Source organism: Tachysurus fulvidraco, chromosome 6 (genome assembly GCF_022655615.1).
Source record: "Tachysurus fulvidraco isolate hzauxx_2018 chromosome 6, HZAU_PFXX_2.0, whole genome shotgun sequence".
Taxonomy (NCBI): Eukaryota; Metazoa; Chordata; class Actinopteri; order Siluriformes; family Bagridae; genus Tachysurus; species Tachysurus fulvidraco.
In genome coordinates, this window is record NC_062523.1 from 19049567 (window position 1) to 19069234 (window position 19668).

Consider the following 19668-nt stretch of genomic DNA (forward strand, 5'->3'; position numbering starts at 1 on the left):
TCATAAAAACCGATGGTTAAGATACACTTCAAAATTGTTCTAAAAATTACAGATTGTTCCTCAGGTAAAGTAGCCATTAAGCACAGCTCAGTATGCAGTATGTAGAGCTTATCATTATGTTGTGATTCAGGGCAGAAACGGAGCTTTCAGATCTTCCTTCAGAAATAGTCATGGAAAGAGAGAGTTTCTGAATCTGCTTTGCTGCATGAGAACATTCAGTCATAATTAGTCATATTCAGTCACAATTAAAGTAAACTACTTTTTGGGACCACAATTAAAGCTGTTACACAAATCAACTGCATGTGTATATGTACACTAGAAGATTTTAAACATACTACCCATTTTAGGCATGGAACTTCCTTAAATGCAATGGCACTGGAGTTTGGATTTATTGGTACTTTTTAACCGTAAGCAGCTCGGTATTCAAAGTGGGGAACTATACTGCGTATTGCTTATTGTCCAAATCCAAGTTCACAATGACAATCAGCAAGAAGAAAAGGAAATAATAGCTCTTTATAACCAAACCGGTAGTTCTTCCTTTCCTTCGCCGTACCTCACTGGTCCCACCTGCTTCATGCTTGTAGTTGGTTACGTTCAGCTGTCCCTTTGCCTGTTCTCCTCATTTTTGTTAGGCTTTGTAATAGGTAAAAACTATACTTGAGAAGGTATTTGGGGTGAGATTTAGAATACATTTGATACATGCAAGGTCTAAATGAGCAGCAAACATGAAGCAGTAAAGTAGGATGGGCACTCAGGCATTGTAAATGTGCTTTATTAATAAGCCCAACATATGTTTATGATTTGCCTGTGCCAAATTTCCACTCTTTAAAGCAGGGGTCCTGAGACTAGCCAAGAGTGTCTGCAGGAAATAGGGCCACAGCTCAAGTTCAGTTCAGACTGTAGGAGTTTCATATATAAATCTGACTACTATAACATTTTATACATAGATATGTTGTTTAATTTTCCATTTTTTTGTGCACATTACTAGCCCCTGTGTACTCCTTAAATCTCTAGAGAAACATGTTAATCTTCAGTGTGTTTCCGAACATTCACACTCATTACATTCCCACCAACGATGTAGCTAGGGGTGATTTTGATTTTGTACCCCCAGAATGCTTATTCGTGGTTAGTTAAGCATAGCATAACACGTACAATGTGGGTATATTGTGCAATAATTGCACTGTAATGTTTTATAAAAGTCCAAAAAAAATTATTGGTTGTTTACACACCCCAGATATCAAATAATGATATAGCAGCATCATTTTCAGTTTATTACTAGCATGTTATTAGTTCTTAGGTGGTGTAATGTTAAACATTGCAAGAGTTTTATGGTGTATGAATGTACCTGCCATAAGTGATTAAATGTCCTTCTGAATACCATCATTGGTAAGAAGTGTATTTCCTAATCAGTGGTTACAGTATGTCACTAGGTCCCAGTGCTGCTTGTAATCAATTATAAAATTGGTGTGTCTCTAGTGTGACAACCGTGTGTGTGGTAGGTGGAATGAACAATTGCTATACAGGGCATTTGTTAACAGGGGAAATGTTTTTGCTAAGGATTATTAGTGTACCTTGTTAGTGTTTTGTCCATATTAGCAGCTATGCCTGAACTTAGTAACAGGCAATTGGAGGGCTGAAACAATACCACCCAGTGTCTTTATGCTTGTCCCATTGTGAGCATAATCCATTAGGAATTAAAGGATAAAACACGTGAATTATGAAAAGCCATTAAGCACTTATATCCAGAAATAGCTTGATATTTATCTTCGACTTCAGATCAGTGGTTGCCATGAAAACAGCATTTCAAGCTGGCTTCTTCTGCCATCATGATGGCTTCATGCATCCATGAATTCAAGTGGACTCAACACTGTGATAACCAGATTTATGGGAATTTTTGAAAATGACGTTTTTCCCAGATAGAGTCTTTGCCATTACAAGCATTATAACATGACACAACCATGCCTATTAACCCACTGAAAGTAAATTGTCGTTCTCGTCTCCTACTGAGACTTAGTCAGTGTTTTATTAAAAGTAAGCACAGGCTCGGAGTGTAAAGCAGTTTGGCCTATAGATAGAAGACTCAACCTGTGCTTGTATTAGTATATTACAAGTGCTTAATAAGATTTGGCTCCCACCCCCCCATACACACACATTTCATAATTTCTAACATTTTCTCAATTCACAAAATATCTCATAATATACAAAATTCTTTTTCTATTATTAGTAATAATCTCTTGTAACCATTCCTTAGTTTGTTGTTTACCTTTAGGACCATTTGATATGAGTTCACATATTTATCTCATGCTCAATCATACAAAATATTTATCTCATGTTAGAATATCAAACATAGACAGGCTAATCATTAGTGTCTGCGGTGAATGTGAGGTGAACTAGAAATGTTCACTCTTCATTCCATTCTCATTCAACTAGGGCATGCACTTTCAGAGAATAACAAACTTATTACATCCCCAAAATCCCGAGCCACTACAGATGGAATTCAGAGTTCCTTGCCTTTTTTTTTATTTTTTTTTTATGTTTAGATATTGCCAGAAATAATACATGTTATATGTATCATGGTATAATAGTGGGATATAACAATGAATTAGTTTACACCATAGAGGCATTGAGTCTATGGTGTTGCATGAGCTGCTTTGATCTCCAAGAACCAGACGAGCTTCGTTTCTGCTCAGTGTCTTTGACTGATCTCTGGCTATTCAGTGAGCCAGAGATGGCAGCCTGACCTCTTAAAAGGGGAGTGTCTCAGTTATTGCCTTCACCAGAGCATCACTATGACAGGATTCAGAGATCTGTCTGTTTAAACTGAATATTATTGTAAACTCGGGAGAAGACTTCTGTGCACAGGGACTTTTCTCTTGTCTGATTATATTATCTAAGTGCATCACAACTTCCCAATGGTATTCTGAAACCAATGCCACGTTTAAGCCGGACAGTGGATCCCCTCACCCGTTTTACCCCTCACTCAAAAGCAGACTGTCTGCACATGCAACTGACTAGTAACATCTTTAATGTTTTTCACATTGTGTGAAAATCAGCTGGTCCGTTATATTTAGCTGCTTTGTGAAGCATAACCATAACACAGCTATCTGACAGCTGCTAATTAAAGCTTAAACTATTGTGTACATACAGTCCCTTCTGAAAGTATTGGACTGGCAAGGCAAATTCTTTTGTTTAGAACCTCAAATAGCAGACGACCAATTGTTTCGATGACCAAAGGTATAAGAAAAAATCATCTTAAGGTAAAAAACAGTTAATATTTGTTTGCCTCTTCTATTTGCAATAACTGTATGAACCTGGAGAACCACCAAACTGTTGCATTCTTTTTTTTTTTCAGTCTTGTAGCACATTTGTTGGAAGAGTAGTCTAAACCCTTCCACATTGTTCCTCTGATAAAGTCCTTTGTTGTGTTGGCAGTGTATTTTGGCTCACTGTCTTGCTGCACGATGAAGCTGAATCTTTATAAACTGACAGACAGAATGTTTCTGTAGACTCCTGAAATCATTTTTCTGTTTCCATCATGAGTTACATCATCAATAAAGATTAGGGAGTCTGTTCCAGAAGCAGTCATGCAAGCCCAAGCCATGATACTACTTCCACTGTGCTTGACTTATGAGCTCGTAAGTTTTGGACAGATGAACAGATTCTTTCTTTTTCAATATTTTGGCCTTTCAAACCATTTCGGTAGAACTTAATCTTGTTCCCATCAGTCCATAAAAGTGTTCCACGATCATCAAAAAAGAAGCATTTCCAGTAGTTTCAGAAAACAGTAGTTTTTTGTTGTTTTGGGTTTTTTTTTGCCGCAACAAATTGCTGCAGGCTTCTAAGAGAAGTCCTGATTCTTTAATAGGATCCAATATTAAAGACGTTGTTCTCTAATATTTGATCATCTATTTTTGATGTTATTTTGCAGATACTTACTGTATGTTGGATATCAGATTTGTCATCTCTAATGTGATCCTTACATTTGGTTAGTCCATAAAACAAAACAACTCCCTTTATTCTCTTTATGGCTCACTGGCTTTTGAGTTTGGGATTTCTCGTGACTGAGGGACCGTATTATCTATTTCCATTAACTATTAAACTATTACCTCCATAAACTATTCTCTTGTGAAAAACGTGGAAGAAGGTTTTAACTGAATATGTTAGGCCTTGTGAAATGTTCATACATCATTGCTTCTCAAAGTGGAATCTATAAGATATAGATTAAAAAAAGATAGATTTTTATTTTTTATTAATTCTTATTTTTATTTTTGATGGTGAAGACTACTATTAACAACCGTTGTTATAATTACTCTGTTATATTAGTTTTATGTCTAACTGAATTGAATTGGTATAAACGCTTCTCAGATATGTGCTCCAGTATTTCCTAATAAAAACCTGAAAACTTAAACAGATAAAAATTCTGGAAAAGTTATGCAGCAGGTTATATTCTGCCTCATAACTAGAGGGACCATGGTTCGATTGTAAACTTGCGATACTGTCTTTGAGGGGTTTTTACATTCTTCTGTACATATTGCTGTCTGTATGGGATTCTGAGGGCATCCTTCGATTTCCTATCACCTTTTAAAAAAAAAAAAAGATTGCAGTAGATGGATTGATTATGCTAAATTACCGCTAGGTGTGAGTGAGTGTGTGAATGAGTGTTTGCATAGTATTCCACTGTATTCCCAGCCTCCACCCAGTGACCTTAAGGTCCCAAGCCGCCGAAACCAAGATAAAGATAATTGAATGAACGTATACATATTGTGTATTGTAAGCTTGAATATAACAAGTTTAAATGGAAAGTTCAGGAATAAAAAGATCCAAATCATAGGTATTGTAAAAGCAATAAAAATCTAACAGCCAATACTGTGTGAATAACATTTATATGGCTAGAAAATAATTAGTGTGGCAGTTGTTATGGGGACTTTACATTTATGTTTATGCTGAAAGGGTCACTGGCTTCAAATTCTTTTGAGATCTTTATAATGGATTTTAACAGATTATGCTGTTTTGTAATTTCTATTTTTTTTCCTACTTTCCAGTAAAATGGTTGGGTTGGTTATACAACTCTCCAGTGGCTTTACCACTGTGCGTTAATAATGTAACAGTTGCCTCCATTTTCCATTCCTCCAATACAGCCTGTGTTCTCTTGTGTACAACAAACTGCTGACCCTGATGTCCCTCTGGCATACACTGGCGATGGCATGCCAGCTGATTGTTTATTAAACTTAGGATTCGAAGGCTAGCAAAGAAAAGCCTGTAGACATTTTGTTTGTGGAGAACTTGTGTTCTTTCCTCTATCAACTCTGTTTTGATCTCTAACTAGTTGAATCAGTCTAGTGGAATTAATTATGGACTAGGTCTAGATTGTGACTGGATATGTTATCCCATGAATCAAGCTATTAGCAAATACAAGGTGTGACTATTATTTCCATGCTCTCACATTTGCATTTAAAATGGCTGTACAAGCCCCCTATGATTCATGTTCAATGCAAAACAGTTCTTAATTAAGTAACTGCAGATATTAAAAGGGGTATGAAAGCATGCTAGAGCTTCAATGCCCTCACTTGTGCATCTGTGAGTGGCATTGCCCTTTGGCCTGCACTTACATAACCATAAGCCCAGCTGAGTCTCACAGGACTGCAGCCATGTGCCACTATCTTCTGTATCGTTACAGAACTATCGAAACTTTGTACAGGGATCCTACTGAGAATAATGGAGAAGGAAAGTGATAAAGTATGAAAAGAAGGGTATGATAAATAAGTATAACAAGGGCAGGATCACCAGGTTATCCCTGTGCATTTTTCCTGTTGTTGCATTTATATTCTATATATAGCATACAATCAGTAGATGTGCTTCCAGTGTGCTGGGGTGGACAATGATGCTCTTTCCTTTTCTTCTGACATTGCCCTTGTGGATAGGTTTAAAATGGTAGAATTTTTTATGTTTATATTCTCTGTCATGAGAATAGTGTCACAAAGCTAAGTACGTCATTAATCATAAAGGTTCATCTAAAGGTGGTCAGCCGTCCAGTTGCCGACCCTGGAAAGTGTTTCATTGGATGGAGTCTTTGAAAACAAAATACAGAACTGTGGGAATATACTCATGGAATATAACATGGTTGAATAACTCTAGTTTTCAAAATATGAACTGGTTCAGCTTCTTTAGCAGATTTTATGTTAACCAGTCGTATGCATTTATGTAAATGATGTAGCTAAAGGCTGCTCATCAGGCCAGAGTTTAGCTGCATGATTAAAGACAATATGACACAATGAGTAAAGTTTTAATCGACCTTTGTAGAATAAAACAAAATGCATTTACCCCATCTTATATAATTAAAAAACTGACTTAAATGACTTGCTTAAATTTGACTTGAATGGCTTGCTGAATTAAAATTTGTTTTAATTTGCAGTGTCATAGAATACAATAAGTCTATCCACTCACAGTCACAGGGAATAAATACACTGAATAGTCCATTTCATGGTGGTAAAAGTATTGGAAGGTTCACCACTGGTGGGGGGAAAGGAGTGCTTTTAAAATATGGTCTATTATAAGCCTTCACTGTGTCTCTACAGTATGTTAAGATAGGCTATATCGTTTATGGATTACGTCTGTGACCGATCATATTAGGGATGTGGTAAGATCAGTATGTAATCTCTACATGATCTAACATGATCTGTAGCATCTTATTAACTCACTATCGTTATTAAAACTGTATGTAATACATTTCTTCTCTCTCTCTTTTACTCTGCTGAAGAAACTCTTAATACCTCCTCCCTACTCATAACACTTTTTGACCTTATATGCCCCTTTAACGGTTAAGATGTTTTATGAATAACCTTTTTCATTAGTAGGATCTTCCCTTTAATTTTAAGATGAAATGCCCACATGCATACGGGCCCAGGAGTTCAAGTCCCAGTACTGCTAAGCTGCCTCAGCTGGGCCCTTGACCATGGCCCTTAACATCTGCTCCCAGGGTGCTGTATCATGGTTGACCCTTTGACTCTTAATTTCATTGCAAGCTGGAATATGTGATTAAATGTATTTCACTGTGTTATAGTGTATACTGTATGTGACAAAATATTTTTTTTTCTTCCATGCATAAAAAAGCTGTTAGAACCGGGTACATGAATGTCTGGAATTCACTACTTGTTAGCTTATGTTATCAACTTATCTAGCAGGAACTAAATTCAAATATATTTTGCTAGTTGTCTGTGCAGAGCTCCAAACAAATATGCAAATATTTGGAGCACTAAAAATACATAATATATTTTGCTTGAAAATATGATGGGTTTGTATTTACTGTCATTAGGTTTATTACAATAATAGCAGTAATAAACTCAGACCAGTCTGGACCAGTTTTTATTTTTATTTCAATAATAAACAGCCCACACTTTACTATAAGAAATGCAGTTACTGATTTTAATAGACTAACTATTAGCAAGGTGGTGGAAGGTGGTGGCATTCATTAGTGCTTCGCATTGCAGTTTAATGGAGAAATGGTGGTTAACGTCTCCTAGCAACAGTATGTATTGTTATTATGAAATATGCACTCCATTTAGGATTGCACAACGGTTGTGCTAGCTTGAACACTGATGACAGATTCAGGCGTGCAAGAGATTTTCTCCATGTCGCCATCTGAAATGGCAGCTATGACGTGGGGGGGTCAAGGTCAGGACTGAGCCACCGTTAATTTGTTGTAGGCTGAATCAGATCTGTTTAAGGATGAACGCTGATGGAATGTGTAGCGCACACACGGACTCACCTGTTACACTGCAGATGAGTTTGCAAGCATGCAGAGAGGCCACTGATTCTGCTAGGCATTTAATTTTTCCAGGTAGAGATGGAGACAGAAGTGATCCAGACAGTTGTGAACTGAATGAAATTAAGATTAAGAATGGAGTTACATTAGGTAAATTGTAGTAATTATATGATCCGTCTAACTATATGACAAAGAAGCTAATTATATTAGGATAGTGTTACTATTAATTAATTAAAAATAATTAATTAAAAGATACTGTATTTATTGTTCACTGTGACCTCTTTGGACCATTGTTGTAAATAATTTGCCATGAATGTCCCCCTCAACCTAGTATATGGTAGAACAGCTTGTGACTACAGTCAGAGCTACAGGTAACCTGGTCTCCATAACTAGTGACTCAAATAATCTTCTGTCCTCTATTTTTGGCCATGGAGAGTGTTTTTCCTACATTTTGGAGCCTTTTGGATTTCCGTGGACCAGTGATTGGTTTCCCTCCATTTCTTCCATATCTCTGCTGAATGTGGTTTCATTCAGGACCAGCAGATAGATGGCTGAATTGGTCGAGTGGTCCAGGAAACTGTGTTAAGGCAGTTATCTGTATAGCTAGAGCCTTTTTAGTTTTCGCTCTGAATCCCAATGATGTTGGAGAATAATATTTAGCAGCAGACAAAAAAATGCAAAGTTAGAAGTGACAAAGTTTTTCAAAAAAAGTGTCCTTAACTAATCAGTTTGCACGTTTTAAAAATGACGGTTTAAATTATAATTAAGTTGAACTATTATGTTTGGTACATGGACTGGTGATTGTTCGGTAAGGCACTTATAACATGTACTGTACTTTCCACAAAAAAAATTAGGTGTGAATGCACTCAGTTTATAGATTGAGATTGAGATTGAATCATATAGACTGAGAGCTGTTTCTTCTTTCCTTAACTCATCTGAGAAGTGTGGGGAGGCTAGGTCTGTGTCTGCAATTGAAAAACGTATATCGTTGGCAGTTAAGTGATTCCAGTTTTAGTGCACACCTCTAAATGAACGCACGGTATACTTTATATACGATCTGGCCTTTAATTCATATAGCTATTGTTAGATTCTTGTCTGATCAGATAACTCTCTGATTTCCCTAGTGAGCTGAACAAAGACGTGTTGTGTTGGACAGTATCACATGTTCACAGTGTGAGATGATTCAATGGATCTGAATAGTCAATCAAATACAGATCTGCTGTTTCAGGCTGGTATTGAATCGGTACATTCTTTTATAGAATTTTATAGATTAAAAAATGGAATTACTGTGGAACTGCCATACTAACTTTTGCATTACATTTCACATTGTGTAAGTTCCCAGTAAAAGTACATTGCAGAGGCCCATTCCAAGGTTAGTGGTTCTCGATGTTATGGTTTATTGAAGGTCATCTGAACAGACATGAAAAAACATTAAGTCTAGGACATTAAAGCAGAGGTCACACAGAAATCCAGTGTCGGTGGTTTGCATAACTTTATAACACTGTTCATAATGCAGCTAACATCATTGTCTGTATCTTTAGCAAAGTTTATATATAATTTTGGACTGGATTAGTATAGTATACACTATTACACTGGATTTCTGTATTTTTACTTTTCAGAACTTATTTATGGCTTTAGGCATCTGATGGTAATCTGCTGTGCTGTGTCTTATCTTCTTTAACTTTACTTATGTTTCCTTCATACATGTGTGTTAGTAGTTTTTTCCTGTTGTTTTCAAATACCAGGGAAGAAATTGGATTCAGAAACCCGCTATCGACATCAAAAAGCACTAAAGCTCAGAGGTCCATATGGTGGATGTTTAGAGTAACTATATTTGGAATATTTTTTGAAGTGGATGATGAAAAATTGAAAATGCTTTTTCTTCTTTGTGTCAGGGGCGGGGCTAGCGATCCTCTTCAAAGGTGTGACTCAGGACGTGACATTTAGGATCCCAGTACAATCCGCACCATTGTGTGTTACACAAATGTCTGCCCAGGGGTGGTGTGCATATGAAAGAACTTGAACATTCTCTCTAGCAAGTCCACTTTAATAAACCTGAAATTAGTTCCAGAAATTATAGAATAATTTAGAATAAAATACAGAATAATTAGTTATTCCAGAAATCGCTGTGTTTTTGGTTTTATACACATTAGAGCACACTTATGAATTGATTGTGAAGCTTAATGACATTTTAGTCATATATGTCATTAAGCTTATATATACAGTATATATAATCTCAGATGAATGTCTTACAGAAAGCATGTTTGTGCATGAAAAGTTTGCATCACACAGACTGAATAATATGTAAAAGAGTTTTAGAAAAAAATAACAGGAGACAATAAAACCAATCACTCAAATAGTCAAATGAATTCTTAGCACTTCACGTTTGTCCCCATACTCTATAAAAGCTGGAGACAGCACTGAAGCTCAAAGCTTCTGCAAACACAACCTGCTCACTCGGCCTGCCATGCTGTTTAATAGGAGTGTGTTAGAGTGACTGCTCTCTCTGTCTGTGTTTGTTCACACTTCTGATTTGCATCAATACATCATAACAAAATGTGTTTACTAATCCAACTGGTGCTTACCTATAGAGAAAGATGTCTAGGGCCTAATTCCATTTCTTATCGCCAAGTTTTTTTCTCCAATGCAGTATACATATGGATATGATTAGTGACTATCGTGTTTTTACTCATGCACTGAAAAGAGAATGCGTGTAAAGTTAAATGTGTCATATTAGTCCATTTCTGAACTGTAATATCTAATGAGAATAATAGAATAGATAGAATATACATTATTAAAAATGTATTCCAAAAATATTTAAATGCTCTAGTGTTGTTACTAGTTTTGTTATTTATTTAGTCTTTAACATCGACTGGTTTCACCTCTTTCAGCTTTAGAAACTATTTGATTTCCCAACTGCTGAATTAGTTTTAGTGTACTACCCTTAATATTTAACAGCATCCACTGTTATTTCTGAAACATACAACGGTTAAACAGTACCACCTTGAATTATTATCCCTGTCCATCCCCACATGGGTCTAATCTCATATCTATCCACTGTACACACAGGCAATCTGACACACACCTTGTTCGAACCCCAGAGTCAAATGGCCAGAGCAGCAGTTTGTGATGGTTAACAATTAACTCGACCAATCAAACATCTATGATTTGTGAGTAGCATAAAGACATTCTCTTAAAGAGACATTCCTCTATCTCCATACTTTATCTCTCATAATAGAAAGAATGAGATGTGACAAAATAGTTTTATGAATACTGTAACAAAAGAAATGGACTTTTGAAAGAAGCATATTTGTTAAGCATATTTTCAACCTGAATTATTTTACCAAGGGATCTTGATACACTGTCATCTGTAATTGTACTATTGTGTGGATATTGAGGCTAGAGACTGATTTACTGGCTTTTTACATCACTTTTTCTCACGTAGACCACACTTCCCAATGCGTCATTGCACTAGCCATCACCATAAAATAGTTGATTAGTTGTCACTTTAGAAACACTTTCTCACTATTAAAGTTAAGTCCTAACACTAGGACGTTGAGACCGGCTGGGCCAAAGTTATAAGGCCTCTAACAATTCCACCAGCTTTTTTGTTTTTAAATGGTACTTAGTAGCAAATAAGCTTTCTGTTATGTATCATAATGTAATCCATTATGTTGAGTAAATTCTGAGGCTCATCTTGACCTCCATGCTTTCCACTGCACCAGTATGGACTCTGCTATAATGCACTTAAGGAGCATCCATTAAACAGTGTGTTCTTTTTGCTTTGCTCACTTGCCTTACCTGTTGGCGTAGCTATCATTTGACAGACAAGACAGTGTGAGTATGAACACGCTTGATTTTGTTTAAATCTGTCACATGTTGTATTGAAGTCTGAGTGCAGGGCTTTATCCTTGTCTCGTCATCAAATGGTGGCCTAGCAGAATCCTGCTCCTTAACGGCCAGAAACTCTGCGATCATTAGCTGTTAGGCCACGGTTAGGGAATAAAACAGCCAGAATGTTATTGAGGAGGAATTGGTACAAAAAAAAGCTAGTTTTCCACTTCAGTTTTAAGTTTTCATTTAAGCATGTCTTGTGTTTTTTCATTGTAAAGGAGATGATGATTTAATTGCATTATATTCCTTGTATAGGAAGAAGTTCTAAGTTTTCGTAAACATTGTTCTGTGGCTTAATTTTAAATGGCATGTGAAACCTTTATTGCACTACATTGTGTAAAATTTCAATCAATGTAATGTCAAAACTTCCTACTAAATGTTTGTACCTGATTTATTTGACTATGTTGACCAGAGAAAGTTTGGCCCCATGTCAGAACTAATTGATGGCCCCTTATCCTAGAGTATTGATTGATGGAAACCTCTCATATTAATGAAAATGAAACATGATCCAAAATGTATACTATTTAAATGACCATGAGAATAAATATAAATGTTTTGTGAAATCATTCGTGCATTTGGAATGCTAGCTTAATCATTATTTTGAAATTGTCATTCATGCACAGGTCCTAGTACTCTTACATATTCCATTATTATGAGGCAGAATGGTGAAGCAAACATGATCTGTCCATTAAAAGCAGAAATATTTTTACAGATACAGATAACTGGCATAAATATTACGGATGGACATGCCTATATATTGTCCAGGCCTCAGACAAAAACCTACCTTCTGACCAAAATATCTTGATTAAGTGGACCTATTCTGCATGTCACTGGATCTGTGGTGCTCAGTCTTGCCCTGTGACAGTAATGTCCCGTTATGGCGGGGCTGGTTATAGAAGCAAATCTCTGGAATATAAAATACATCTAGTGAGGCTATAGGATTTTGAGATGTCAGCTTAGTTTACGTGGAGTTTCTCCCAATGACTGCTCTTTACTGACTGTACAGTATGTAATTCTGTCCAACAGAACTGATGATGGCATTTTTTTCTCGACTAATTAGAGATATTTCTAATGTTGTTGTAGTGATCATTAACAATTTTTGAACCGATGCTAAAATGATAGCTAATATTTGATCAGCAATTCAGTAAGAAACCTCATTTCCTGGATAATAGTTGGGATAGCGATACCTAGGTACCTTTTCTGTATTTCAGTTTGCCCTTGCTGAATAATAATGTTTTTATTGGGCTGCTCATGGACAAAGGCATTTCGTTTCCTAATAAGGGCTGCTAAGGAAGTGGGGCTATAAATAGGACAGTAATGTTTCTTGGTAATATGTATGCATTGCTATGCTGGGGTATGTGTGCGTGCGTGTGTTCGTTCATTTAGGCATTTCTGTAGGTCTACAGGTCTAGATGAGTATAACACACTAGAGAGCGGGGTAATACAGTTTGCATCAAGATATCAAATGCCCAATCGGAAGTTAATTTGGCCTAAATGAAATGGATTTTCAGCCAGAACAATTTTGCTGGACTGCTCTGGAGTAGGAAAAAAAACCTTAGAGATTAATTTAAAGGATTAAAAGCTCTTTCAAAACGCAGTGAAATTTATTTTAGAAAATAACAAGAATATTATGGGGGGAAAATGCTTACAAGCTTGGAAAACTATAAATAAATAAAAAAGCAAAAGAATAAATACATGCATGCATGCATAGAAAAATAATATTGTTTATTATTATTATTAGTAGTAGTACTATCATTATAATGGGTAATCAGCCTTTTTTTGTCTGCAGTACATTAATGCATACATTTTCAACAAGATGCAGTTCAATCCTAATTGATATTAATATTGAGCTACACACTGGTGGAATCATTATTATTAAACCATGAAACATGTATACATGAAACATGTCAGGGCACAAAGTATCAGATATTCCATATGCTTTGTTTACACACAAATGAACTGTAACTACAATCTATAGCTCCTCTTCCCACAGAGCAAGATTTGTATATTTTAGTTCAAGGCTTGTTGTAATGGATCTATGACAAACACACTTATTCTACAGCATTTAGTGTTTGTTTTCAGACTTTGGCATTCATTGCATTTGCTTGCACAAATACACAAGTTCTCATTGTTTATATTAGGTAGAAAGACTTACTATTACTTTCACATTGGCCAAGATATTTAAACTAGCATGACAGCTCCAAGTGAGATGTTATGGAAATCTGCTCTTTTACACTGCAGCAAGGAAAGATCCAGAGACGCAGAAAGAGGAAGAATATGGAGACAGAGAGAGAGAGAGAGAGAGAGAGAGAGAGAATGAGAGAGAATGAGAGAGAATGAGAGAGAGAGAGAGAATGAGAGAGAGTAACTTAAGCTAAAATAAACTAAAAAGTGCAGACACTGAACAGATGCTACTGTGTACTGATCTCTCTTCTAAGATGAATATCACAGCCCACCTTGTGATAGAATATGTGCACTGAGCACATGTCTGACCCGAAATGAGATGAGACCAACCTGTGATCAGTTGGGTATTAGTCATTTCATCTTGGAAACTCTTAGGACTTGTCAGAGAGTCCTCGCTTAATAACGACACGCTTCTTTCTTATTAGCGTTAATGTGGCTATTGAATAATTCACAGCAGTTACTGAATAATATGCTTTGCGACATATAGCTGAATAATAATCCAAGACATTAAGGGATTATATCTATTAAAATTCATGTTGGACAGAGGTTTTGCTTCTTCTTTTTTTATCCTCCTTGTGGAATACGTTACTTAAAAATCCCTTTAAGAAAGCAGCAGATGAATCTTATGTGTTCCATAACATTTGTTTTTCTGGGTCTTACACTGTCTGCATTTGTTTCACAGCTTGTGGCCAACGTGCTGATCTTCTCCTGCACCAATATAGTAGGTGTGTGTACACACTACCCAGCAGAAGGCTCACAGAGGCAGGCCTTCCAGGAGACAAGAGAATGCATTCAGGCCCGTCTGCACTCCCAGAGAGAAAATCAGCAGCAGGTGAGGAAGAAGCTGGCTGCAGGTATCACATCTAGAAGGCCAGAAAACCATGTATTTCTATTAGCATTCTCATCAGTCACCTAGTGTCCATGTTTTAATGCATTTGTTGTAAAGAGTCAACGAAACTTTTGTTACATTCTAATGATGATTTCTTTCCCCAGATATAACTTTGACAAAAGCCAGTGTAGACGAGAGAGCAATTGTGATATCACATTAATGATTTATATAAAGGCAAACAATGCACAAGACAGGAACTAATCAGTACTGGTAGAAGATAACCAGAATCTTCCAGACTGCCCTGAGCCACTCCACTGTATTCCACACGTAGCTGGGTGACGTCAGTGTGCAGCCACTGTTGTCACTGGCGATGACTCCTCATATCAGGGGCTGATGGGTAGGGGAGCGAGCAAAAAGAAGCAGTAAAAAATGTTCAACACTCAATTCCGAGTCAGAAACGGACAACCCTTGATGGGGATGATGATTAAAATCATGTCCATATTTTTCTTTTCCTCGTTTCTAACTGCCTTTTTTCTTCTCTTTCTCTCATTGCTTGTTGGCAGGAACGCCTCCTCCTCTCCGTGCTTCCCCGCCACGTTGCCATGGAGATGAAAGCCGACATAAATGCCAAGCAGGAGGATATGATGTTTCACAAGATCTACATTCAGAAGCACGACAATGTGAGGTAGGAGAGAGATGAAGCCCAGCTACTATATAGGAGTGTTCATGCTTAACCACCTGCAGACAGACACTGTCAAATTTCAACTTGACCTGATTGAATTTCTTTAATAACTCTTTAATTGACTATCATTTTGAATTCAAGTAGATTATCGTTTTAAGAAAATGGAAAGTAGTAAAACACTATGCATACAAATAAAACCAATATTCTAGTTGCCAAGCCTGTAACTATGACTCAAGTTTAAAGTGAATGTTGCTTCCTCATAGCTGATGCAGAAGCTAATATTAGCATAAAAAAGCTACTTAGTTTGCAATGTGTTGTCTAATTTGTTCGTAAATAAGGGACCTAGGTGGGCAGGAACCTGTATTCTATGTTAATTGAGTTGTACCTTTTATAAGCCAACTTTAGCACCATCTAGTGGTTTGAAGCAGGACACTGATTCATATCAAGCTTTTTTTCACATACAATCTCGTTTTGTTTTTTTTCTCTTCTTCTCTCTCTCTCTCTCTCTCTCTCTCTATCTGCCTCCCTCTCTCTGTGTCCTCTGCAAACACACATGCTCACACACACTGCACTGTACATTAGGCCTGATGAGAGCCCACTTTATCATCCAACATTTAGACTGAAGTTCCACTTTGATTTATTTGAAATTTTCGTGGAATTTCTCTTATTCGCTGGGTTTTGGTGTCGTGCTGAGTGGAGGATTTGTAAAAATGTACACATGATGAATATAGACGTTCTCCAGACATTTTAAGTCTATTGTCAATCCACTAGAAAGGAAGATGGTGTGACAAGGAGCAGGTCAACTTCAGCTTCAGAGAGCCAGGAAATTGTAAATCCTTTCTCATTCTTCTACTTAATACACGTGCAAACCCATCAATTTTTTTTAAAACATACTTATTTGTAATCCATGGCCATTTAATGAAAGCATAACAAAAAGATAATCAGAGGTTCACTAACCTTTGTTTGAAATCGGGATATTAATCAAATCCATTAGCTTGAGTAACCATTAATGATATGACAAGCAGGATTTTGGCAGTGACGTGTTTAAAACGATTCAAAGCCGAGTTCAGCTGTACATAAATTGAATCACAATCATATTTTGTATGAAACTTTAATCTTGTATATGTTAATATTACATTTTATTTAAACAATGTAGCCACCGGTTATGCAAATTAATTTATAGTAATTAAACAAAGATTAGATCTTTTCCATTCACAAACCAATTCTTGAACACACCCCTGCTTCAACATTTGGTGTTTTGTCTGCTCATGGCATGTAGTTATTATTATCATTATTTTTATTATTATTTATATTATTTTAGCATCTTTATTTTCGTTTGATAACTGTGACCTTAAACCGTATTATGGTTTTGCTGTTACAACAGTTTTGTCTGATTTTGATAGACTCTTTGTTATATACAGACACGCATTCCCTTCAAGTAACAAGTTTAAGTGGAAAAGGTTAAACGAGTAAAAAGTGAAAGTGTGATGATTTAGGTGCTGAAACCCATAGGTTCCACCCTGAAAAAACTTTTACAGCGTTCACTTTGCTCAAGGTCAGGGATTACTCACTGTTATGCTTGACCGACTTCATGAATAATAGTCTGAACTAAGCCTGCTGTGTAGTAAACGGAGGGCAGAGGAGCCGAAACAGCCCTCACCAAGGCCTCTAAAAGCAGTTTAGCCTGTGAGGCACACGATGATTGTGTTACTTGAATAAATGACACACAAAGTTTTTCACACTTGCTGGTGAAATAAGCAGGTGACTTATAGGCAGTATCACCTACTTTTTGGGGGAAAAGGATGATTTGGATAGTTCAAATAGACAGGGACAAAAAGGCATAAGTTAGACTGGGAGTTCTGGGAGTGTTACATCTCAAATTAATATAATGTCTACAATCTTATCTTATTTGCACAGGCATCACTGAATTCCCTGCTGAACACTTGACTGAACCTCTCAGAATTAAAATAGTACATCACATAATGCCATCATAGTGGGTGAGAAATTGGCCATCATCTTCTGATTTGGAATGCACACTGGCACAGCTGAGCTTTTCACCACCATCAATATCTCTTTCCCACCACACCGATGTTAAAAGTCTGAACAATGTTATCTTTCAAATAGGATATCTACAGCATTAGGTTGGAGAGCTGGTGTAGCACAGGGAGGTTACATGATCAGCATTGTCTCAGAGGGGGGCTAAGTGGTAGCGAGATGAAAGCCATCAGACGTGGTAGTGCCAGCTCTGGGGGGAGAGCAGTCAAGAACTGTCGACCTCTCAAGCACAGAAGTGCTTTGATACAGACCAAGCAGTGACCCCTGAAGAACTTACAAGGGTCATGTTATGTAAGCAGGAAGTATGATGCTGTGCGTATTTCCTTCCTGGGCTTTTTAACTGGAGTGAGTGCTGCAGCTTTGCTCAAGCTGACCTGTCAAAACTCCACTCAAATGCTTCCTCAACAGCAGGCCATCAACGACCCTTGAGTTCACTCCACTTATTGGAATGTTCCCTTCTACAGTAGCTCGTTTCCTGCTTTTTTTTTTTTTTTTTTTTTTTTTGTTCCCAGGTCATTTCTCTGTCAGCACATTGATCAAAACATTTTTAATTCAAGCATGAGTAGAACTCCTTTGGTTGCTGCCACCACAAATTCATTATTATTGCTCATCAAGAAAGAACTTAACACTTAGAACATTAATCACAATAAGGATCCAAATTAGCATGTATTATATTTTTTATTGTAATTAAAAATTATAACAAAAGTTATAGTTTATCTTATTATAAAACTCACAATGCAGGTGCTTGGGTTTGCCTATATGAAAAATAACACGAACAATAGCATTTGGCAAAAGCGAACAATAGCACACAGCTAACTCCTAGTAAACTAATTAGCATTTGCTAGATCCTAATTGAGTTTTAGTGTTTGAATCTCAGTTTACAGTACATTTACATTTCCTCTGGGATATTAACAAAAACAATTGGAATATATTCTTACAAGTACAACTTCATACATCATTCAAATAACCAAAACTAGCTAGCTAGCTTAGCATGCATAGTCTATAGGTGCATGGATTATGCATGCACTTCAAGCAGTTTGAGCCAAATACATACTAAGACTAAATATACTAGCCATATAAAAATGGACCAGTGCTATGTAGAGTATAATAGGTCCATTATACCCCCCCCCCCCATGCAGAGGAGGCTTATAAGTAAGTTTATACAATAAATAAATATCAAATATAATTCCTAATGTAAGGGGAAAAGTATATTAAAAAATTCATACAAATTCCTTATGGTACAGCTCCAGTGGCACTATAACACTAAGACCATGTTGTACTGGTAAACTGGTCAAGACCACTACTTAACCATAATTTTCCTGCACTACTATTTCTTATTAAAGTAATTTACCACAACAGAATGACCATAGACACATTTCTTGAAGTACAGCGTGAGCTTTAGATATGAATTTGGTAGAAAACAGTCTGCAGTCTGTTTTCTCTTTGCTCTATCTTGTGTAAGAAAGATAAGGTAGAGTGCATCACAGTTTAAGTAGAAGGTGAATGTTGGAACAATTTCCTTAGAAGGCATCAACAGGCTCTGATCAGCTATCACATGCTTTTAGTACAGCAGGATCATTGTGGGTAAAAACAACTCCTCATCTGCAAGTCTTCAACATGTGAAAAACCCCTTTTCTTCTGAGAATCCAAGGAAGTGAACAGAGAAGCTTCGGTTCCAAACAGAAGCTTTAATCAGCGAGCGTCACTGTCTCCTGTATCAACCAGCGCCAGGCCCTAGGGTTACTGCAGAGATATTCCTATTAGAGGAGGACCTAAAACAATGTTTCTCCTTTTCTCATTCCACCTTGTTGAAAGCTGGGCAGTTGGATATTGAATAGTTAGTGTTATTATAGCCCATGTGAGGTCATCTGAACCTCCTGTAGCTTTTTATCTCGCTTGTCTCGCATGCAGGAGCATCATACAATGGAGGAACGTATCTGTTACCAGGTTCTCATGGTAAAAGATTGTCAAACACCTCTCTCCGATTCAGATTTGTAGGTCGAGCTTTCCCTTGGCTTTTATTCGGTTATGAATGTCTTTTATCATCATTGATCCACTCTGTTCTCCCAAACTACTCCTCAGTGTCAGAGGCATGCTAATAGAGTCTACTGCGTGTTACTAATGTGAGATGGCTCATGGATGCTATTGTATCTATATGAAGTCTACTTAAATGGTTGTTTAAAAAAAAAGGCCACGTGCAGACTTACTCTAATAACACACACTTGTGTTTAGAATTTGTGCAGTCATTGATAAGCAGGGCTG

General features: G+C 36.8%; 1 protein-coding gene across 2 annotated transcripts in view; it reads left to right on the plus strand.

Annotated features, from left to right (window-relative positions):
* The window catches only part of adcy5 (adenylate cyclase 5), a 63680-nt gene that overhangs the window by 22562 nt on the left and 21450 nt on the right, over nt 1–19668 (plus strand). For both annotated transcript variants that reach the window (XM_027164524.2, XM_027164525.2), the window contains exons 2-3: nt 14523–14672; nt 15233–15354. In XM_027164524.2, the coding sequence (XP_027020325.1) occupies nt 14523–14672; nt 15233–15354 (272 nt within the window). The remainder of the gene's footprint in view (nt 1–14522; nt 14673–15232; nt 15355–19668) is intronic.